The sequence below is a fragment of the Filicampus tigris genome, chromosome 5 (genome assembly GCF_054856515.1).
Source record: "Filicampus tigris isolate MCC_2025a chromosome 5, RoL_Ftig_1.0, whole genome shotgun sequence".
In the NCBI taxonomy this organism is placed as follows: domain Eukaryota; kingdom Metazoa; phylum Chordata; class Actinopteri; order Syngnathiformes; family Syngnathidae; genus Filicampus; species Filicampus tigris.
In genome coordinates this window covers 7,757,569-7,781,970 of record NC_141221.1, presented here as the reverse complement: position 1 = coordinate 7,781,970, position 24,402 = coordinate 7,757,569, and the positions used below count along the sequence as shown (strand labels likewise).

Here is a 24,402-nt window from a genome sequence, read left to right as displayed (position 1 = left end):
GCTATCTTGGGGGGGACTTCAATTTTCATAAAGAACCCAACCCGATAACTGCGACATTGCTTTGCTCAATACGAAGCTTGCTTGGCTGTCCTACCTTTGCAATGGCACCAAAACTGTTGCTGTTGTTTTCTACAGACAAACTCAGTGCCTGTTCATAAAAAAACACACAACTATTTCAGCGCTGTCACCAAACACAAATAATGAGAACTGAAAGACCTCATTATAACTTTCCACTAATAGAGCATGTGATACAACACCCTCAATCAAAGCTCCCCACTGCCATCCCTATTTATACAGCATGTACATGAAGTACAAAGCCTTTCTTCTTTTCCTTTCAAAATGTTATCAAGTGATGCCAGCATAGTTGTTGTAGCTGTTTGTCCACAGATTTGATGCAAAAAATCAGTCCCAGTTTAGACAAATAATCCTGTCACTAGGAGAGTATACATCAAAACGATATTTTGAGTCCCACGCAGGAACGATATGTGGTGCTTTTGTTTTGCAAATCCTTAACAGGACATTGTACATCTGCGGCTTGAGGCATGACATTGCAAAATTCGAGCTGACCTTAATATTTTACTGCCCTTGACTCATTCACTGCCAGACATTTTCAGACCCTCTTTTACCCTAACGTTTGAAAAAAATGGGGGGGGGGGGGGTAAATTCCTGGAATTGAATGGCTGGACTGTGAAAAGACAAGTAAATTCGTCAATGGCAGTGAATGAGTTAACTCTGGTTTGCTGAATGACTCAACACAAATACCAGTTGCCCAAGATGCCTAGACAGTATGTAAATTTTTTGGTATATTTTTGCAGTGCAGCAAAACATCTAAATAATCCGCATCCAATCCACTCCCATACGCCTGCCAGTTAATGTGAACCATTAGTGTACATGCAGGCTAATTGGCCATTAGGTTCTATTGAGCCGGAATCCATCCAACATTGCTGACGGGTCTCGAGCACATTGCATTATGCCTTTCTTTCTTCAGAATAGTTCCTTCGTTTGTGGGAGTTTTACGTGTGAGACTTTCACATAGTGAGCATGCAGTAGGTCATTAAACAGGACACCTGAATCGTTTTGTATTTTACATTACATTGGAGGCTTTTTTTGGGGGTCAAATCCTGTGCTGACCCAATGAGGTTTTGTGGACTTTGCAGTTAGTGAAAAGCAGGTTGGCACTGATGCGCCAATTTCCCCACCATAAAGAGGATAAAGACTGAAAGAAATAATTTAGACCAACTTAGAGACTCATTCACTTGGCTTGTCTGACTTGGGGCGGATGCCAGCCCTGCCTCATGAAGTCAAGTCAGACATGGAAGGAAAATCGGAACCAGCTGGTAATTGGCGAGGTGGATGAAACCAACGTTGTTTTTTGCTGCGGGAGGCTTAGGCAAATCCAGTTTTTGGATGTCTGTTTCAAATTTGTAGCGGCTATTCATTTGCAATGTGTTTTATGTTACATAGGTAAAATGTATTGGTAGCGTAAAAATGCAAAACCTTTACCATCGTTTTAACTACATGTTGTGAGCTGTAATTACTCTGCGAAAGTACAAATTGGAGTACTCATGCATGTTCGTAAATTAGAGACAACTACTAATATCATGGACAAACCTCAAAATAATTTAGTAATATTTCTAGAAAAGAAATATATTTTCATGCTTAGAATAGGGACTTGATTTGGCGAGTTATTTTGTAAAAGTGTTTGTTGAATCTGAATTGGAAATGATGAATTTACTTATAGTATTTCCGAAACCTAACCCTCTCCCTGCTTTGAATTTATGGGAAAATTGACTTTGCAGTGGCAAAGTAAAGCTCATGTTCATGTCTGTTCCTGGATGACTTATAATGAACACAGTTTAATATTTTCTGGTATCTTAATTTTTATAATAAGTTGCATGCAAGCACCTGTCATCATGAGTTTACTGTGAGATAGATTCTAAACAAAAACAATATTGGGGCCTAGAATTAGTTTTTCCATTTAACGTTGGGTCACTAGGAATGGAACATACTTGAGAGTATAACAAGTAAAGAAGTGTAGTATACAGTACAACATCACAACTCAAGTGCTATATTGCATTTATACTACTGCTGCCTTTTATTAGGTAACAGTAACAAGTAGCATGTTTTTTTTGGGCTGCAAAAAATAATTATTTCAATATTCGATTAATTTGTTGACGTGTTTTGTCGATTAATTGATCAAAACAAAAAATAAAACAAACTTGTTATAATTTCCACCCCTATATTGAAAAACAGGACAAATTGCGGAAAATGCACAAACACAAATTATGATAGCGTTACGATTTTGGTCCGTATATTTAGCCGGCCTCCCATAAGGCCAATAAATGTGCCTTTCTTGTTGAAAAATCATGAATCGTTAGACAGTGATGTTACGTTTAGTTGCCTACAGTAAACATTTTCTCAAATATCTTCATCTGTTCATACTTGTGGGTCACAGCTCTACTTGGCTCCAAAGGTGGAACGTAAGGGCACAAAAGTGGAAAGGAAATCCTAGATTTGCACCTTTATCTGGATTGCCTCACTAATGTAAGTTCTATTTTGGCCCATATGTCAGCCCTCTACAGAGTTTTTGGGAAATGTGTTATGTTGCTTTTCTTTTTCCCGTCTTGCAAACTTGCAGGACACAATACATGTTTGTTATAATAATGTGTTTATACTGCTGAGAGCTGGATGCCATTATGTGGGTGTCTACACTTTGTTCACACACTTTTTGTTTGTTTGTTTGTAGAGCTTTTCAATGTTTCACGCCTTGGATTGCAGTTTGCTCCCTTCCCGCCTCTATTTTCTTTATCGCCAAGCATGCAGTATTTGAGCTGTAGACACAAGTGCTTTCTACATCATTTATATGAACGCACCCTTGGCCTCTGTCCTGTTTCTCCATATAAAATGAAAGCGCTCAATCAGTACCTTGCACACACTCACAGTTTGAACCCTCTTGACACCTAACCCCAAGACCCTCTCATATAGTCCACATGGAGCTCCTTCATCTGCGCGAGAGTGTGTTTACAGCTAAAATGAGATTTTGTGGAGAAATGATTTGTGCGCGTTTATGTGGATTTTGATGGCTGTCTTTTCATATCCCGTAAAAATCAGGATATAACAACAACCATACTTTTATTACAGCCCGATTCGAAGAGAAAAATCATACATGCTTTATACTACGGGTTTTACTGTTGCGGCCCACTCGTAAGTATCTGTAAAATACGATCATTTCACCTGGCCTCCGAGCCTCTTTTTTGATAATAATAACGTGATCTTTGTGCTTAGTAACAACTGGATAATCTGAATAGAGAAAAGAATGATACAGCATGGAGTTGTAATTTGGAAAAAAAAAAAAAGTTACCTTACACTTTTAAATACACGTCGTGAAAAATATACTGCATGGTTTTCATGGCTATGCAACACAAAACCATAGAAAGTGATGAACCATGAAAATGATATACAAAGTATATCATTGTTAAACGTGTCATTACTACAGGCCATTCCGTATGCTAGAAATATGCAGGAGAAAATTAACATCGGAACCTCCTCAACACCGTTGAGGTTGTACAATTTTGAATGACCAAATCACACATTGGCCTCAGAATGTCTGTACCTCAAAAATGCACAGTTCAAGAAATTCTTGATGCTTTGCCCCGTGAGTTTTTGTGGGAGAGGAAGAACGAGAAGCCTCAACATGTAAAAGGGACAACAAAGGAAAAGAACAAGTGGAGGTTAGAAGACGTAAGCAGACTCCCAATCAGTGCAGTAACATACTATTTATCAAAGTCAACATGGCATCTTTTAGTGTTATGTTTTAAGATGAGCAGTGATTTGCTTATTTGTTCCAAAAGGTAACATGTTGAGTCATTGCCCGTCATATACAGTGAACAATTGTTTTGAAATCAGAACAATCAGAGGTGGGCCGACGTCCAAGACGTTTTTTTTTTTTTCCCTAATATTTTTTTTGCACAATTACACCGCATTTGTGCTTGTATCTTCGTAGCTGCCCACTGCTGGCAAGCAGGTAGAACAACAATGAGCTGCAGGGGCTGCTGTGGCTTGAGCTCTCTGTGTTCACAGCCTTGAAGCAGATGGAGTCAGTGCGAGACGTGAGCCACTTAAATCGAAACGCCGACCCGGCCCGCGTACATGAATGATGGTTTCACACCCCGACTATAAATCCTTCTCGTTTACTCCAGAGGTGCAAATGAAACCTGAAGCTTCTCGAGTCTCACACACGTCCGCCCCTGCGTTTGTCATTTCTGCTGAAATAGACCAATAAGGTTTGGAGAAACATTTAGTAAGATAATATTTATTACAGTCTACTATGTATATACTGTGTGTATACCCCCATGTTTTCTTTCACTTTTGCAGCCTCAGTCCCAATTATAAAACTTGAAATACAAGCTTACGCATGTCATGACTGTCATATTGAATGATGAAGAAAGAAAACGAATGCAACATTTGCAATTTTAAAATTCACAACTCCAAGTTTGTGAAAGTTGGCAACCCCTGCATTGAATTATTATATTTCATATTTTCTGCATTTGTATAATCTATATACTTTTTTCCGTGTTTGCAGTCCGTGCCAATTGTATTATACAATTACAGCTGGCCTTAACATTTACTCTTTTTTTTTAATGTTAATCAGCAACACGTTTCAGTATGCTTGTATAAATCCTGAAAATGTTACTCTTTGACAAACATTTTTACAAGGTTGGAGGGAGGGCATAGCAAAGGTCAGGAATTGCTGCTCTTGATTATATTTTGAGAAGATACCACACTGCCTTTGTTCCAAAAAAAAAAAATACTAATAATAATTAAAGAGAATCCCTGGCTTTATTGAACAATTCCCCCAACACTGGTGTTGAACATGCCACTGTGGGAAAAGAGCCAGAGTATCATGCTCTACATTTTGGGGTAAAAGATGCATCAAGCACTAGAGGGCACTCTCTACCCCTCCCAGTGCTTAAAAAAATGCACTCAGTTCCACACATGCCCCCCGCCCCCCCTCCCCCCGGAACACACATGCACCTTTCTAGGAACATGTTGAACATTGAAATAAAAGTCAGAAAAGTAGCAGAGAGTCCAGGGGACAATCAATTTGAATTATATTAATCAGCGCAAGCACTCAGGACCTCTCTTCCTGTATTCAATTACAACACTTAAATCTCCTCCTCTCTCTCGCTCTGTCCATCTCTACATTTCCTGCTATCGCTGCTGTCTCTATTAATATTACTCGCTTTGTTTTTTCCGAGTGCAGCGCAGATAAGAGTTTTTAACCTAATGAAAAGTGTGTCGTGTTGGGATTGAAAAGCTCCGGAAAACAAATCAGGGCAAAATGTCTCCCTCTCGCACTGGCCCCCCCCCCACACCAACAACCCCCCTCCCTTTGGTGCCTTGACGTTTGTGCTTCATCTGCTGCTTGCGTTCTAGCCCCCCCCCCCCCCCCCCCCCCAAATCCTTTTGTACATTTGGCCCACTGTCCCCTTCTTCCCCACCTCTTGCTATGCTAAGTGGGCTGCATTACTGTAATGAGCTGGCAATTTTTGGATGAGTGCAAGACTGTCCGTCCAATGTATGGTCGAATCGAATATCCCCCACCCCCACCCCACCCCAATTCCCTCTGGGATCGCGTTCACAGCCGCTCGATTGGGCTCTATATGCAGCTTGTACACGGCAGCGCTAGGGCATGCAATAGCTGTCGCTCTTACGTCAGCGCGAACGTTGAATCGATGCATGTGCCCGCGTCCCCACAAGCAAATGAAGAAGTCAGATTCTTACGGTAACGAGCACAGTTACAGATAGTTATGTACTCGCAATAACTTGTGACAAAATGAAACAAACTAAAGGCGATAGTCACGACTGAGAGCATTCAGAGTTCAAATCTCCTTTGAAGCCTCAGGCAAAATAATGAAGACATTACATTGTATGATGATCAGAGACAAAAAGGCGGTTTCAAGTTGCATCCGGATCCAGAATGGATTTTGTGTCCAAGGGAACAAGAACATAATAATCTCTGACATAAGAACAAAAGCATTCAAATCGAATCCGATGGAATTGATTTGCTTCGTTCAATTCAAAATAATTTGGCAAAATAATATATTCCAGTTCAGATCTGGATTGTATTTGGATTTGACATTTAAGTCTGAGCCCGCATAAAACGGAGGAGATTTGATAGAAATCGAAGACTCTCAGCATGTGAAATCATGTCGTCCACTTTCAATAGAAATCAATACAATGGAAATCAATACAAATTAATTCACCATTTTTGCCTGCACATCAGTCAGCCTACTGTATTCTAAAATGGAAGTCATTACCCAAGGAAGCAGAAAGGAAAATAAGCACATGTTCACATCATTTACAAATGAAGGCTGTTAACTCAGAGGGGGAAGAAAAAGCTGCTTCTTTATGCCAGCAGGATTTAGTGGTTCCCATAAATGTTTGTTTCCTTGGTTGCCTGGCGCGGAATGATTGTCACTGTGGCATGTTTTCGCTTGCGTGGTGGGTAACTAAATAACTGTCGTGGAGGGGTGAGTGTCTGAGAAGAAAAGGGCCCGTTTAGATCTTTGGGCTGATAGGTCAACCCTCCGGAATGTGCTCACTTCATCGTCAGAGGAAATGTAATAAATAAGAAATAATGTTTGCTAGGTCAGTCGGTTGTTTCTGCTTGTAACCTGAGCGGGAGATTAAAGTGGACGTAAAAGGTCAACATTGTATGTCTCATAAATAATCGGAAGTGTACACCAGCCACGCGCATATGGATGTTAAACACCATGGCGACAAGGGCCGACCTCTGTCGTAAAGAGGTTAAAGTTCACCGGAGCGTTACTGGGAGGGGATGATGGTGACCCTGAACCGTGAAACATTCTCTGGAGAGATTAAAAAGCAGGAAATGCCAGAGAGGAGGGAGGAGAGAGGCTGATGGTAATGATGACTTGAGTTTGGACATCTTTCCTCTACTTTCAGGGACAAATCTCTCTCTTTGTCCGAACTCTCTAGACTGAGTGAAGGAATAATTATAGAATAGTTATCACACATTTGCTGATTATGTTAAATGAACATATTTTTGAGTGATTTAGTTTACAATATATATATGTATATTGTAAACTAATTATAAGAACGATGTGACATTTGCCTGCAAAGAAGAATATTGCTTCTGCTTCTATCAACAGCAGACTTGTCGACACCATCTGATAAGGTTTAGAAGGTTGTGGATGTGACTGAATGTTTTTTGCAATGAAGGCCGTGTCTCTTTTGAAGTTGCTGATGCCACCCAATCGAAAGAGTTGATTGATTTTGAATTGTGTAAAGTGAAGTCAAGTCAATTATTTGGTCACATTTTTACTTATGTTTTTCATAAGCTCTTGGAAGTTTGAAGGACAATTTAATTTTCAGAAACCTTTTATCCCATTTTGGAGGTGATATAAAATGATAGCCTTAAAATACAAGTGTGTGTTTTTAGACTACGCTCATAACTCAAAACACTTAAAGAGGAAGTCAACCCAAACATATTTTTTCAAGAATATGTTCTATGCAAGCCCACTAGTCGAAACAAGCCATTCTCATAAATATTGCGTTTGTGGAATAAGAGTTAATCCGCCCGTTTTTAGCCATCTCTGGGGGCGGCCATTTTGTCACTTCTGTTGGCTGAAAATGACATCACAGTTGCTCGGGTAACGACCAATCACAGCTCATGTATTTTCTGAAGCTGAGCCATGATTGGTCATCAATGTTAAACCTGTTCAATATTCATGATCACAAATCATCTTGTGTGTAGTCAGGCCAAGCCGCAGACTCCGCGATTGTGGCGTGAAACAGAATGATAGCTAAAGGGGGAGGGATGTGAAGCTTGCGTTGTTGCGCAATCGCAAAGACAGTGTGTCAGTTGAACTCTGTGTTGATCTCACACATATGGATTTGGAATCATAAATGTTGAAAAAGGTGCAGCATTTACAGCCCTGACCGTTTTCCGAGCAAATCGTGGGTGAAAAATCCCTCTTGCCGCACACCACACTATTTCCTCATTTCTCTAGATAAACATTCAGATACGTCCTGTCATTGTCTTTGCTGATTTTGATCGGAAGGGGGGTAAATTCTTAAATTACGTCCATCGCTGACATGCGTTTAAGATGTTTGAGGCAGCTGAGGTGTGATCATTAGTAGGCACCACCATTTCTCGTACATGCAATTCTTAACCAGTCTCCTTCAGAGTTTTAGAAATAATTTAGAAATAATCTCTGCTTATCAGAACAAGAACTTTATTGAGGTCTGAGCCAAAATGCCTGTGGTCGGATTTGTATTTGCCCCTTTTAGTTGACTGTGCGGGAACTTCCCACTGTCGTCGGCAAAGTTTTTCCAATTACTTTTAACTAAATTCGATGTGATGAAATAATTTTCTGACTGCTTTGCTCGTGTTGCAGTTCGCAGCAGATGTTTGAAATGATAGTCACTGAATAAAGTGTTTGTTGTAACAAAACAATCTGTTTAGTCAGTTATACCAGCAGGGAAATACTTTACTTTGATTGTCTCTGTTTGTTTTTCACAAACGGACCTTTGTGCAGTCAACTTCTTAGCTTCTGACTTTCTTTGTGGTGTTGACTAACTTCCTTCAAGGGGAGTACTTTTATTTTCAGTTTTTTTTTTATTATTATTTTTTTTTTTTGTGAGACATTCTGAATATGAAGCAGAACAAAAACAACATTATTAAGATGTCGTTTTGCATTTAGGAGATATCGTTTCCGTGGACACAGTCAAAGCAAAGTTGTCGAGTAAGAGGGAGTACTCTGAAATGAGCGCCTGGAAACGTTGTGAAGTTTGATCTATGGCCAGGTATTGATCAAAAACACTGTCTCAGCTCATGAAAATATACTGTGTGTGTGCGCTTTGTGCATGCGCGGATTTGTGGGGCAGCCAGACTAATTAGTAATGACACTGGAAGTGTGATTTGAGTTGGAGCCAAGCGTCGGTCACAACATACATGCATATCACAGCAGCTTCAGCCTTTTTTGGTGGCACCTAACTAAGTGGTTACATAATTACTTGAAACATGTTCGCACTGATGATCGCGTTAATTTAATTTGACAAAACACTTAATTGATGTTCACGTCAACTTTTCCCTGGTAATGTTACAATATTCTCGTTAGATTACAATTTGTTTTCTCTTAATCTCTTAAAATGTTCACTTCTTGTAAAATGGCAAGATTTGCTTTCTTTTTACAAATGCTGTCTCACAGGATTTGAACTTTATTCTCATCGGGTCATTTTTTTTCTTTTCAGTGTGACCCTAGATTTTGCTTTGAGTTGTTTTATTGAAATGTTTCTTCTCTTCTTTTTCTCTTTTCCTATTTTCATTTTCCCTCATTACTTTTCCCCCCAAAAAACTCGACTTAATATTTTTGTTCTGTTTTATTTTCATCTCGTCACTGTGTTTTTTTTAACAGGTTTGTGTATCACTCTGCAAATAGCATGCGGACATTTTAATAAAACCCATTTGCACTAAGACAATGAATGACAAAGGGCCCATCGTTGTATATTTCTGACAGTATGCCAAATTGTTTGTCTGCTGTTAACCGCACAGATTTCCGATTAATGGGAGGAAAAGGGCATTACATGTTTGGGCGGGTCCGTCTGCTCTAAACGCTCTACTAACCTAATGGTTGTGCAACTTATAGCAATTTGGTCATTTGGTTTAGGGTTAATTCGGGGCCAACAACACTGAAAACAACGCAATACCCCTTCTGGCTCTCTCTCTTCCCCCCTCTCGCTCTCTCAAACTCATACACACAGATACCCACAGACTCGTGTTATCGTAAAGATTTGGAGGTTTGGTCTAGGAAGCCTTGTTAATGATTCTTGCGGTTCAAAATGAGTTGTTTAAAGGCTCAAGATAAGTACCAACAAGGTTTTCCACAAGAAGAAACTGTCTCGCTGTCACAGTTTTCGGATATTGCGATGACCTGAAAACCTTCTAACTTGGTCCCAGTGATCTTAAAAACAGTCCAGGCTTTGAGAATGTACCCATGCTCTGTCTAAGCAGCGTGTAAAATGCATCCGCTTTCCCGAGCAACTAAATAAGCATAAGCGAGAGAGAGGCCCGTTTCTCGGCTCTGGATCCAATAGCAGCGTGTAATTACCCTTAAGACCTGCTCCCTTTGCTCAAGGATTAGCCATAATCCACCAGCAAAAGCATAACTACTGCTAACATAATTCCAGTCAGACTCATACAAGTCATGTATATACAGCATAATGCTCTCTGGCTTCTGTCTATTTATCAATGGAGCTTCATGATTCTTCCTCTGTTTGCATCGGGGAGTCTTCTTCTTATGCACAACGCCAATGAACAGATATGAAGAAGTAGAAAAGGTGAGGATGATTAATATCCTCAAACGGATGGCGCATTGGAGCAGAGGGGCTGTCAGTTTGAAATAAAGCTTCAGATTGTCACTACTCTTCCAGCTAATGTTGTCCAACAATCTCAACAGCACTTTTAGGCATTTTTATTTGATGTCACAACAAATATATTCATTTTAAAAGATACCTTTATCCAGAATCACAGAGGTTCGGTTCTCTTTCCTTGTAAACATGCTACAATATGACATTATTAAATATGAATCTAAAATTGGCCGAAAAATTAGCTGAGGTCAAAGTAACGCTTTCGTTCTATCTACTGGTCCAAATTTTTAAATGTATCTTTTCAAACATTTTCACTTCGGGGTGGACTCACTTTTGTTGCCAGCAGTTGAGATATTGCTGCTATACATGGGTGTGTGTTGTCTTGAGAGGACAGTAAATTCAAAATCATTCCAGCTGTACACAAGACACACTTACAGTGGAGCAAAGTGAACTTTTTTTCAGGTCTGTCCCTTCAAAAGATAAAATAAAATATTTACAAAAATGTCTCTTTTTGTGAGATAATCTATTGTGGTATCAACAGTATGCGCCAGATGTTTGAGGAAGAAGCCTGCAAAGGTGACAAATCAACTTCAACATGAATTTCAAAGGAAAAAGTCATCTTTCTTTAACATTTTAAAAGCTTTGTCTCAGTGCTTTTTTTTCAGCTAGTTAGTAACCACCTTTTCCTCATTGAACTTTCTTCCTGTTAGGATTCTTCAAATTGAGTGTGCTTGCCCGCCGTCTGAAGTCTCATTAAATACTCTTAACGCAACACACGTCGGTGCTTTCATCCTGCGGGCGCTGAGGATGTTCAGCCCAATTGAGCCTTGATGAATAAAGCCAACCTGTTAAGTGTCCCATTGTCGCGCAGAGTCGCTGATGAGCGGTGAAAGGAACCTTGTTGCAGGTCACCTCGGCGACAGCTCCATCTCTTCCCATCGGCCCTTCACTCCGTCTATCTGTCCTTGCCCATCACTCTTCCTCTATCTGCGCCGCCCGCTGTCACTCACTCACCAACCTCCACAATCTGCCTTCCCACTTTCCACTTGGCGTCTTTTTCTGGAAGGTTATCACACATCAGCTACTTCCAGTCTCACTGTGTTGTGTTGTGTGGGTGTGTTTGAGTAAATTATTTTCAAATGCCAGACCGCCGTAAACATCACGTTTACTTTTTCATTGTGCTTTTTCTACCTCACTTTTCGAACATGCCACGCAAACACACACGCTCTTTAGAGATTGGTGTCAGCTGCTTCAAATTAGATTGGACTAATTGGGATACGGCCATGCCCTCGGATTACATACACAGGCGCTCACACGCGCATACACACGCAAACAAGAAGATACACTTCCTTCTCCCTTTGCCCTCTGGCTAATTAATATCCCAGATTGGGCATGTTTCATCAACTGTTCTCCATTCTGCTCCCCACTCCTCTGAGTCTTAACTCTTTTTAGGTTGCCTTCTGTCAGCACCAAGAATACACCACAAAACATTAAAGTCCCCGTCTTTGTTTTGGCTCCTCTGTAGCGAGGTCAAAAGTGTCCAGATCCAGAGACCCAAGTAGGACAATGTGCTCAGATCCGCGATGGACTGGCAACCAGTCCAGGGTGTACGCCGCCTCTCACCCTGGATAATACTCCACCCCGCTCACGACCTGATATAAAAAAATGGATAAATTAATGGCATGTTCGCAAGTGTGAACGCTAGCATCCAGACCAGAAAAGCTGAGTTGAATTTCTGTCCATATCAAGGCAAACAGGTGCAGTTGGTTGCACTGATTCAGGTGCAATTGGTGCAGTCTAGTGTTAACTTGGCAGCAGAAAGGATACAAATTAAGTGTTAATGAAGAGTACATTTTCGAATTTCGTGTATCACATAGATAGATAGCAAAACATTCACATACATGCATATAATTTAATCTGTCAGTTCACACATAACGTAAAAAAAAAAAAAAATGTGTATCCGTTTATATACACACATACATATTCACCAATACACAGTACAAAATGTAGTGTATGTTTGTCCATTCCCACGCACACGTATGCGGAAAAACACACAATCAGCTGTCTGTCTGTGTTCACAAACATTTTAATTCAAACTTCAAACTCGCCAGCTCGGCGAGAGTAACCGTCTGGATCTTGTCTAAACATTTGCGCGTGTTTGTTTTAAGTGTTTTATTCTTTATAACATTAGCTCTGGTCCTTTTGCATGACCCCCGCTCAGCTTTGAAGATGAGCGTTCATTGCAAGCATGAGACCTACAACTCTTGGCCCGGTCAAGCACACATCACAGGAGCGACAAGTGACATCCACATGATACTTGTTGAGTTAACCTTTCACAGGGTTTACAGCTTTGGGACGATAAATGAACATGCAAGTAAACTCTGATGTGACAAATATTCGCCAGTGCTGACAAGCAGTTCAACAAGCATGAGATAGACACTGTAGCGGTCATTAAGACTGGAGTTCTTCAAGTCCTCTTGTAAAATAAACACTATCATTTTGAATGGAGTGGAGGATGTCACTATATCCTGTGATTCCTCAAATAGTGGATATTGCAGAGTATCAGGCATTTATTAGAGAGGAGACTTGTTTTGTACACGTTTATAATAATTTTTTCTTCGCAAGGATTTTCACGTCATTTCTTTATGAAAGACTACGATGGCGATATTCAAAGAAACAGCAAGACCCGGAAAGAACCTGCTCAAGTTTGGCATTTTTGTGTCAGCCATATTCTTTCCAGTGTTACTTAAAAATCAGTAAGATTCCTTCCCCTTTAATAATGGAAGAACATTTGGGATTATTCTTGAAATTTATTTGTTGCTTTTTTTTTTTTTTCAGTTTAGCATTTGCTGCAAACTGTGCAGACAATCTCGCCCGGACTTAGCTTCTTCATTGCGGTTTTGGCCATCTGGTGACAACGCTGAGTATCCCAAACATAAGACAAAGAAGCAAACGAATGTCTTCCACATTAGACCTGACAGTTGCTCTCTCTGGGATGCATCAACCATAATGAGACCCTGTTTTCCTGTTGCGCCATTACCCAGGTTTTTTTTTTTTTTCTCCACACAAGCACATTGTCCATCACGTAAATCTTGGCACTGAAACATCATGTCTTTAGTAAACGCTTTGTCTTAATCAGCGGCTAAAATATGGTGTATAAGGTTACGGCTGACAGGCACCGGGATGGCTTCGGCGCAATAAGATAGCTGTAATGGCACACCATCATTTAGGACAATGTAATAAGTGAATATCTAATAAGCCCGTAAAAAGATGCTTAACCCCTGGAGCTCTGAGGTCAGGCTCTCAGATAGGAGAGTAAACTGATTACAGAAGGTTCCTTCTCACATTGCGGTCATCTCAGGATTGACCAACTCCTGACCCCGCTATTGCGGGAGCAGTTTGCATCATCAGGGACCCCACCTATGTTTGAATGAATCCACCGTTTATGGCACTTGAATAGCCGCTTGGAAAAACTAATAGGTTGTGAGTGTCCGGCTTTTGAGATAACAGGAGGACGAGTTAATGGAACACCAAAGATTTAAAAGTTTGCTCTGTCGTTCACCCTTTGGAGCCGGACAGCTCATGAGTTGTGTTAAAATTCTAACGAGCAGACTTTGTAATGTGAAACTTGCAACTATTTATCTGACATTGCGAATGGTGTTGTTTCTCGAGCTGATCCCGCAGATATCATTTGAAAAGTGATTGGGTAAACATTCCGTCATAAGCATTAAGCCAAAAGAAACACCTTCTGTGATGTTCTTTGTGCTCCTTTAATCTTGTTTAATTCTGTAGAAACTGCTGCTCTGGAAACTTCAGTGCTGAGCTTTACAGATGCCGATACAAGTTTCCAGTTGCTTCTTGTTTTCATCACATCGAAACGCAAACTTTTGAACATCGTCCGTTGCGTACATTAAGGTGTCCTGTTTCAACTAGAAGGGCTTGCATAGAACATATTCTTGAAAAAAAAAAAAGTTTGCGTTGACCCCCCCTTTAACTCATTAAAGCCTAAAGCGCCTGGCTCAACAGCTCCCCAAAACCTAAGGTCGTCTTTGGAATTACCCTTGAAAACCTGAAGTTTTTTTCAGAAATTCAACACCTACAAAATAATCAATATCTCAGCCCCAGCAGACAGAAACATAATTCCAAAAGATTTTGAGACCTTAGACACGTGACTTGCACACAGGCCCGTGTTAATTAATCTTTACTGTTAAAATCGAAGATGTAAAAATAAAGTGTCAGTGTAAGAGAAGCGCTATTTTTAAATGTAAAAATCGAGTAGTAATTACCATCCTCTATTTTGTTACAACGACGTCGATATTGTCATTGTCTACAAACATATATCTTAACCATATATCACGTTCGACTGGTTCTACTGGTTCAAAGTCCACAAGCGTATCGTCTATATCACTGCCGTTACTCATTTCAAAGCTCCCGCATGATGGCGTCCGCCATTATGACTCGAAAGAATTCCAGAACAGTCTCTGCGGGCTCACGACACCGTCACATGTATATTATGATGCATTTAATTGGTTCAGAGAATAAAAATTGGATTGAAAAAAAGAAAATGACGTAAATGCCCTCCAGACTTTAAGGGGTAGAAATACGCAACAGCGCTCCAGGCTTTAAGGGTAGAAAGACGGTTATGCACTCCCATCCTTAATGGGTTAAGGTCAATCCGTATTTCTTCTCTTTTTTTTTCTCCACTAGAAACACACACACAAACACGCATGCAAGCACACACACACACACACACACACATAGGCCATTCTCAAAACCATTTTCAGACTGGCCAGCCAAGTGTGTCCTCATTACCGTCAGTGAGTGTGTAGTCACCACTCAGTCATAGCTGCGGCTGCCAAAATGTGATTTTCCTTCTCTTTTCTCCTCCAACTCTTCCACCTCGCCTCTTGTTTTCACCACCTATGTGAGCTCTTCTTGCATATCGCTTCATCTCTTTTTGTCGACAGAAAATCATTACCAGTCAGCAAAGACAATTTCCTGCTCCCATGGTCACTTAGACTCTGCCAATCCCAAGTTTTTTAGGGGAAAAAAGCTAACAATTCTTTTTAATAAAAATGTGTACAGTAGTCACAGATTTTTTTTTTTTTACCAGAAGGGTGGCTATTTGAGTGGGTTGTATAATTTATTGAGATTACTGAAGCCAATCAAATCCATGTATTAATAAAATGTTTTATAATGTAATTAATTTTGCTGTTTGAAAATGATTGTTAGAATAGATTTGAAAACTATTAAATGCTATGAAGAGTTTCAATTAGAAGCAAGTACTTCTTGAAGGGCAAGTATTGGGAGACCTGGCCATTAGACCAACAGGAATTGAAAATACGGAATTAGTTAAACTTCCACTCTTGGAATATTTTTTTCAAAATAGTATAGAGCTGTCTAAAACGTATCTTTGTCGGAAGAATAATTAAGATGTCATCAATACCAGAACCTTTGTTCAAATATTGTTCATAGCGGGCAAGCAGGTCCACATTTTCCCCTTGTTTATTCATCCATATGGGACTTTGATCCGTCTATATCTTAACAGCCACTTTGACTGTATTGGAAAGAGAAATGCAGTGAAGTCTCCATCCATCGACTGCACTCCACTGCTGCCACCACCTAGGTGAACAAAAGTGATTTTGCGCTAGCAAAAAGCTTTTTCAGAGAAAAGCCTTTCTCCCTTGCAAAAGCAGCCAACGATTTCCATTTACCCCCCAAGGGAGTGGTTGCAGTTTACAGTCCACCGATGGAGGGTGATGGCAGGAGCAGGGCGAGGAGGGGCGCACTCAGGGATATTAGGCTCTAATGGCCACAAGTCTGATTGCCCAATGCTTGGTTTGTTCTGACCAATGCATTATCCGACTCCTTTCAGTTTGCGTCAGACCCCCACAAAATGATCTTTAGCTTCATTTGCTTCCTTATACGGCCACATCCTCTCGCTGTGAAGTCTCATGTAATCGAAATTCAACTGTGTGCGCGTTCGGCACGTGAGTGCAGCACAGCAATCATGAAATGCACGGACAGTGTATTGACTTGCACATTCTTTAATTTACTGCATTAAGCACCTGTCTGCCTTGATTCTTCTTTTTTTTTTGTCGGTCTGGATACGGTAAGTTGAATGGGAAGAAACTGAGTCTCTGGAAAAGAAGAACTAAAATGGAGTCTCACGTCTAACACGATCCATTGATAGATATCAAATGAATTTTTCTTATAAGAAATAATGGAAGTGAATCTGTTCGAGGGCTGGAAATAAGAAAAGAGAAATGATTGAACATTATTCTAGGCTTACACCAAATGATTGTCACAGTCTCAGACTAGTAACTGAAAGTCCAAAGCAAGTTTTAGACTTGAGTCATTGTGCGCTTCCGTCATCTCGATTATTTAATGTAAGGTGGTCATTTCAGCTGTTTTAGATCAGTCTTTTCGTGGCCTTACGACAATGTCATATCTGCTTGATATAATCACAAGTCTTTCAGTCTTTATGGTGACGTAACACAACCAAAAAACCAATAGATGAGCTCTAACAAAACCAGAATCAGGAACCTTTGCAAACAACCATGAGAGCGGCATGGACGTAGGGCAAACACAGGCGAAAATGTGACTGAGAATGATGGGAAACATTTGCATTTTGTAGGGAAAAAAATGCCAAAAGAATCCAATTGAGTTTTGTATATAGTGATCCTGCAAAATGCATTGTCTTAGTCAAATCTCAGTCTAAGACTAGGCTGCTAAAAACCCTCTACTTGTCTTTAAATGTGAGCAGGTGTGAGATGATAGTTTTCCAAGGGTCTTTTCCAAATCTTCTCAACTTCTCAAACTCTTGTGTTGTACATGTAGCTTTAGTGGAGCATTAACTTACCTTTGAGGGGTCATTTTTTTAAAAATATGTAATACTAGTCATGCTACCATGTAGTCACCTATCAGTGTGATATAATCAGGGTAGGAAAATGATGCGACCAGCAAATCTCCCGAAGGCGTCCCATTTAACAAGGGCTCATGCTGTTTGTTGGACCCAGGATCCAGACTCAGACGGGTGTCGCCCTTGAATTGGGACATAAAATTGTTGCTGTCTTCTCTTGTCCTGTGTTTCTCAGATTGTTGTCAACGTGTGCACCTTCATTTTGTTGATATTTTAGGTTTGACCGCCAAACCAAGTTTTTAGTTGTGGTGTAAATTCAGTTTTGTTCATCTCATGTGCAAGCTTTATCATTGAATTCCTAATTGAAGCTGTGTATGAATGCAATTAACAAGAGTCAGGAGCCCCAGTAATTACATTTGGGATAATGCGGTTGGACATGACAAGAAGGGTCAAACACACCCAAACATACATTCACGTCACGTGTGTGCGCGGCTCTATACCCCGCACCCATTTGGACCGAGAGAGCTACGTCCCCACGGTAAAGCTTTACATGAAACATGCTGCAACTTCAAAGCCTTTTACTGCCTGTTTAGCTATAATTGCTTTTACTCTTGGCATTCTGAAGTAGGCTGAAGCACAAAAGGAACCACATGTGAAGCGCTTGCCCAGAGCTATATGATGCATATGTTACATACTGTACACATGATCGATGAATGTGAGGAAAGATAGATAATTACATGCAGAAATAGAAAATGGTCAATATCTCCTTTCTTTTCCATTACCTTCTTATATATAGCTCTTAGTCGGGCTTGAACACACTTCAATAGATAACCTTTTCTGACAATGTAGTGTGACCTAATATGTGAAGGAATTGAGTAATGGGATGAATGTTGCCAACTTTGTGAAGTGCAGATCTTGAATCTTTGACTTTCTTTGCTGGTAAATTGATTTTGTGGTGAAAATGAGAAAACGGCATCAGGAGGCTAAGTGACTATTTAAAGGTTCTGTCAAAGGCTCGTTCAGTCTTAAGCATCCCCCTTTCATCTCCCTCTCATCCCTGCTCCACCTACCTTCCCGCTCCAATTAATGGCTGTTGCGAGAAAGTGGGAGAACAAAGATCAGGCCCAGCCAATCAATCGACTGTCGAAGCACAGATCCTCCTTCCACTTTCCCAATAATCAGGAAGAGCATTGTTTATCATATTGGTGCACAAGACTCGTGCATGCACGTGGCAAACACTTCAAAGAAAGGCCCGACTTGCTTTGCGAACCTCGAATCACAAAACTGTGAGGCAGAGGTCCTAACCACTAATCACAACTGTAATTTCTAATACGTTTAGCGTTGTAAAAATGTGATGCCAAATACAGTACTGTACACGCTACAAGCTTTTTTTTTTTTTTTTTTTTTTTAATAATTCAAACAGGTGAGTCTAATCAACATCAGAATTCTGAAATATCAGCTGTGTCCACTGAGAAACTGCTCAACCGAAGCTTGTGTTTGTCCCATTTATGTTGAGCGCTGTAAATCATACACTGGCAGGATGCCATTGCTTCAGCGTTGGGACCAATGCTAACACTGTAATACATTCATCTTGTAGCAGTCTAAACAAGCGCGGGTGTGTGAGAGATTTGTGTCTGCGAATTGTGTGCGGTGTGTGCGCGTGCGTGCATGATAGCGAGGTGTTGTGTAAACGCTAAAATAATGTGTCACATCTGGCCACACAACTTGCCCCGGTTTCATCTTGAATTTCAGTCTGTCCCTGTGGGAGCGTAATGCTGTTACATTTGCATGAGAAAGGTTGTCAGACTAACGCCTTTTCTCATTTCTGTGCTTCCCATCTCCTTCAACCTCCTCCACCCCTCCTCCCTCGACGCCCTTCCTCAAATTCCCTCCCCGTGTCTACAGCTCTGATAGCCATAGGCCAGTATAGCAGCACTATAGAGACTGTGGATGCCGGTTGGTGTAAGGACATCACAGACCAGGGCGCCATGCAAATCGCAAAGAGCAGCAAGTCCCTGCGCTACCTGGGCCTTATGAGATGTGACAAGGTAACAATGTTCACCACAAAATGTCTGACGCTGTCTCCTATCGTTGCAGCTGGCACAATATTCCACTGTACAGTAAACCCCAATTTCTCATGTGGCATATATCTTGCAGACCTTCCAGCACCGGTGAAAAAACACGATATAGAGAGACCATATGGTTTTATCACTTCATCACATGTGATTACATTTAAACTTGTTAAAACACAACTAAACTTGTTAAAAGGAACCTGGACCATTACGACAAACAGGTCTCAAAATGCAACTACTGATTAAAACACATTGTTAGAAATATATAATAATTTCTTGCAAGTTCAAAAACATGTTTGTTTACAGCATAATTTGATACACAAAGTTGCCAAAGCATGATGACGTGATATGGTTGCCGCCCACATTGCTGCCCTCTGCTCAGCAGAGCAAAGAAATAGCAAACTACTACGAGCATCAGTGAAAAGGAGTCAAAATGCTACACTGCATGACTTTTGGATGTCATTTTAAATCAAAGGCGAATAAAGAAAGCGAGGTAAGCCTCCATAGCTTTCCAAAAGAAAAAAAGTTAAGAAAACACTGGGAGGACGCGGTTGGAAAAGTCCACCTGCCCAAAGACCGCGGCCGTGCTGTCTTCATTTTAACCCAGCCGCATTTGAGTACTTTCAATAGCTCGTGTGCGAGCACAACGGTGTGTCTGGCTATAAAGGACGGTTAAAACCAAATGCAATTTCCTCACAAGGAGCCTAAACGCCCACGAGTGACGATTGAAAACCGTGGTCAAAGACGCAATATACAGGAGGCGTTGGACATCTAATTGCTCCAAAGCCCGACCCATGATTCTTCTTTAGTAGCGGCAGCTGCAGACGGCCACCGGACACTAAATTCGCAACGGAGGAAGCAAACTGCCAGTCATGAATCCCGGCATCTTTAAGTGTACACGATGTTGACCACTTATGACAGATGTGGCCACTGTGACGGAGACATGCACGTCCCAATCACGGATCACAACTACTCGGGTAAACATGACATGGACTTGACATTTTCATCACGGCCTTCTTCCTCACTCTCCTCATGTTTTTGGCCACGCTCTGGTTGGAATTGAAAAGGCTGAACAGAGGAGCTCATTGCTGCTAACAGATCCCTTCGACTGGCTGTTAAAAATAGCAGCGTGCAACCATGTTCCTACGGCACTAAGGAGAATCCATTGCAATGTAAACAACAATGGCGACATATGTGCAAATAAAATGTCTACAAAATGCATTAAACTGAAATTATTTTCCAAAATGTTATCTTATAGTTGTAGTAGTTACTATAAAACAAATCAATCCTATAGAGCAAAAATGTCATTACAATCATGTTGCCTTTTAAAACTTACTGTTTGAATGACACCTCAGCACCTGGTGTCAGTTTCTCACCGTACTATACTACAAGATGGAACCCAGAGAACTACATACAAAACAGCATAAAATGATGAGTTTGGAGTAATTTGACAAATTGCAAAATATCCTATCTTAGAAACAACAACCTTGGATCTTATTTTTCTCATCCTCTTGGTCTCATTTGGCAGCCCACCCATCAAACTGTACTGTACAAAGGTCTAACACTTGCTTTATTTTTTTAATGAGTTGCCCACAACATTCATTTCCATATGGAAATTTTATACAGTTAGCAGGATTATGCAAAAAAAAGAATAAATAAAAACAGTCTCCCAAAAATTGGTGCCAAGGCTGAACCAATTAAATGATGGCAAGAATCTGGTTAAAGGTGTGGACACACAATTTTTATCAATGCAACTCTGCACCCTTCCACAATCATCTGGATCAGAATGCACAAAATCGTGCGGCAAATATTTTATTAATAGCTTGGCCTTACAACCACAATATTAACATTGCTAATACAGCCCTTGAAATCTTAAACTCATTCACTGCCATTGACAAATTGATTTGTCTTTTCACAGCCCAGCTATTCACTCCCAGGAGTTTATTTATATTTTTTTCATTTTTTTTTCCAAACATTAGGGTAAAAGAGGGTCTGAAAATGTCTGGCAGTGAATGAGTTAAAAATGCTCATGTTGTGGCTGCTTGGTGTTTATGCTCATTATTGCATAGCTAAAACGACACACACTGCTGCTTTTGGGATTTGTTTTTTAAACCCTACAAATGAAAAAAACTCAACAAAACCCTCGTATTGCATCACAATCCTGTTAAGAGCATAATGGTTGTAAACCCCATCCACTGTTTTTGTGGCTGTGACCACTTCCAGTATGAGTGAGATAAAGGTCAGACATGTAGGTGAAGATCCGTCCTCTAACTTCGCTTTATTGTGCGCAGATGTATACGGAAAATTTATACACAGTCGTTTGCATTTTGCATACACCAATGTCCTCATTCAAATTGACCTTCGTATGGTCAGCATGATAGTAATGACTGTTTTTTTTTCGGACCATCCTTGTGAGCTGTTGTGTAGTGTTAGTCGAAGTTGCCGAGGAAGAACGCGGTGCGGGATTGAGGGAAGTTGACTTACGGCGGAGTTTCTTTCATAAGGTTGGGAACTCATCATTTTTATTCCTTCATTATAATATCAGTGCTCTCTGTGGCGCAGCCTTGAGCTTGACCCTGTGGATTTCTCCGATAAACATGCCCACCCCGCCCCACTGCCGATCGTTAAGCGAGACAAGAACATCGGTCGCATCGTATTTATCTATTTATATTGTAATAAAATTAAACATATGAGGGTCTGACAGTGACCCGTTGTGTAAGGTCTCAGTGGTGAAGCGGTGCGCTCAGTTCACATTATTGCATACAGGAATGTGTATCTATCATATTTATCTCAGGGTAATAAAGACTAACTGCATTACATAGCAGGTGATTACTTAGATTCCATTTTCATTTACTTCCCGCCTGCTTGGCCAACTGCGTGACCCAACAATCGATATCTGCAGCCATGCTAATAAAAAAATCTGTTCTGGAATGACCTACATCTTCAGCGGAATAATAATGTCTCCTTGTTTCTTTCCGAGCTCAGCCTAAGCACGCGCAGATCCCTCAACGCTTATTTACCTGCGTATTTGGCTTCCCATGGTACTCACAGTGTAGCCCGGAGGATGGAAAGATAAACGATTGCGCTCCCTATGCTCTGAGGGGGGAATTTGGGGATGACACGGCTAAGCAAATCGGTAATTGGTGCTATTAGAGTAGTAATGGAGTATGAATTGAGCGGAGAAAAGAGTTTGACAGTTTCCAAGGTCAGGTACAAATACCATCTCCGAATTACCAAATGAATTTAGTGCACAATTGCCCCTCTCGCCCAGTTTATCCTCACTTTCACATCCTTAAAATACCGTTTAGCATTATAACTACGCTTCTAATACCGGCGAGGGCTGACCCGTGTGGGAAAAGATCAGCCCACTTGTGTTGTGGGTTTGCAGTATGTTGAAGGGGCCTTAGTGGAAAGTTTGAGGAGAGAGAAGGCCAAGCTGCTGTTCGCTCTTGTTGGCAAACAAATAAACAGAAATGGCTTGTTGTTATAGCGAGGTCACCCAGAGAGTTAGGAGTTAGAGACCAAATAAAAGAGGTAATAGGTGGGAGCCAGAGTCCGAGCAAGGAGGGAGCTTGAGGTTTTCTCAGCGAGTACGCTTTGCCTTTGCCTCATCCTGCTCTCAGGAGCCCCTTCAATCATCCGACTTGAGCCTTTCAGCTTCTCGTATTCAGTGCAAATTCTTTTTTACATTTTGCATGTTGCCATTAACCTTCGCTTGCACAAAAACTTGGGAGACCTTTTTCACAAATAAACATTTGTCTGATTTGATGTTCAGTGTCAAGCCAATATTTTTAGGATCACAATTACAAGAATTGCACTTGGTGAGTGCAGTGGCCTGGCAAGACTGAACTGTGGAAAAGTATTGAAATAAAGTAAGTTGGGAGGGGGTTCGACCACATTGTGGCGAGCGGCAGTTTCTGCAATCAGAAGGAGTCAGTAGATGGAAATGAATGGTCTTTATTGTGAAACCACACAGATACACAAAAGTGTGAAGTGAAATAAACACGAAGCGCTATATTTGTGTTCACTTGACTGGGATCGTTAGGCCACTGTGTTAGATTTACTATTTACTAGATTACTACAGCATCGTGGTATGGTTTCATTGAGGCGACAAATGAATTGGTGAATTCATTCTCATTCTCGGAAGGTTTGCACCATTCTTTTAAACATTCTCACTCAAATGATCCAACTCAAGATGGACCCCGATTACATACAGTATGTTACTTTGGGGACCAGTTGAAACCGATTTACCATTAATAATGTGTCGTGCCTTTCATTTGCCCCTTCGTGTGACTGTTATTGTTAACTCGTTTACTGCCATTGACGAATTTACTTGTCTTTTCACAGTCCAGCCATTCAACCCCAGAAACTTATTCATATATTTTTTCAATTTTTTTCAAATGTTACGATAAAAGAGGGTCTGAAAATGTCTGGCAGTGAATGAAGTTAACATTACCAAGAATAAGTGCCAAGTACATTTTGGTTGTATTCTTTATTGTTGACTTTTTAGTATTTCAACATGTAAATTCATGCTTGTTTACAGGTGGACCCCCCGAAAAAATTCTATTTTGAGGGAAAGTCCATTCATTTCAATAATTTTTTTCAAAAAGTGAAACTGATATGTTATATTAGTTCACCACACTCACCACAAAGTTAGAGGAATATGGTCGACAGACAAACATGAAAAATCCAGTGTTTCACAAGATTTTACTATTTCATGTGACCAACAAGAAAGGATCGTGAACACAGAAATGTTGGTCTTATGAAAAGTGTATTATAGTGATTTGGCCACAGCACTTTGTCGGGCCTCCTTTTGCGGCATCAAGGTGGCATGATGCAATCAGCCTTTCGCACTGCCCGGATGTTATTGTAGCCCAAGTTGCTTTGATATTGGTCTTCAGATCGTCTGCATTTCAGGTTTTCTGTTACCTCATCTTCGTCTTGACAACATTTGTAATTTTCAATGGGGTTTAAGTCAGGTGACTTTGCTGACCAATCAAGTACAGTATTGTTATTCCATGCTGTTAAACCAGGATTGGGTCGTTTTGGCTTCAAAAGCTCATCCGCAGCAAG

At 40.6% G+C, this 24,402-nt stretch overlaps 1 protein-coding gene across 1 annotated transcript in view; it reads left to right on the top strand.

The window, feature by feature from the left end:
• fbxl17 (F-box and leucine-rich repeat protein 17) overlaps positions 1–24,402 on the top strand; it is a 213,925-nt gene that overhangs the window by 173,808 nt on the left and 15,715 nt on the right. The window contains exon 10 of the mRNA XM_086031766.1: positions 19,163–19,305. Coding sequence (XP_085887892.1) covers positions 19,163–19,305 — 143 coding nt within the window. The remainder of the gene's footprint in view (positions 1–19,162; positions 19,306–24,402) is intronic.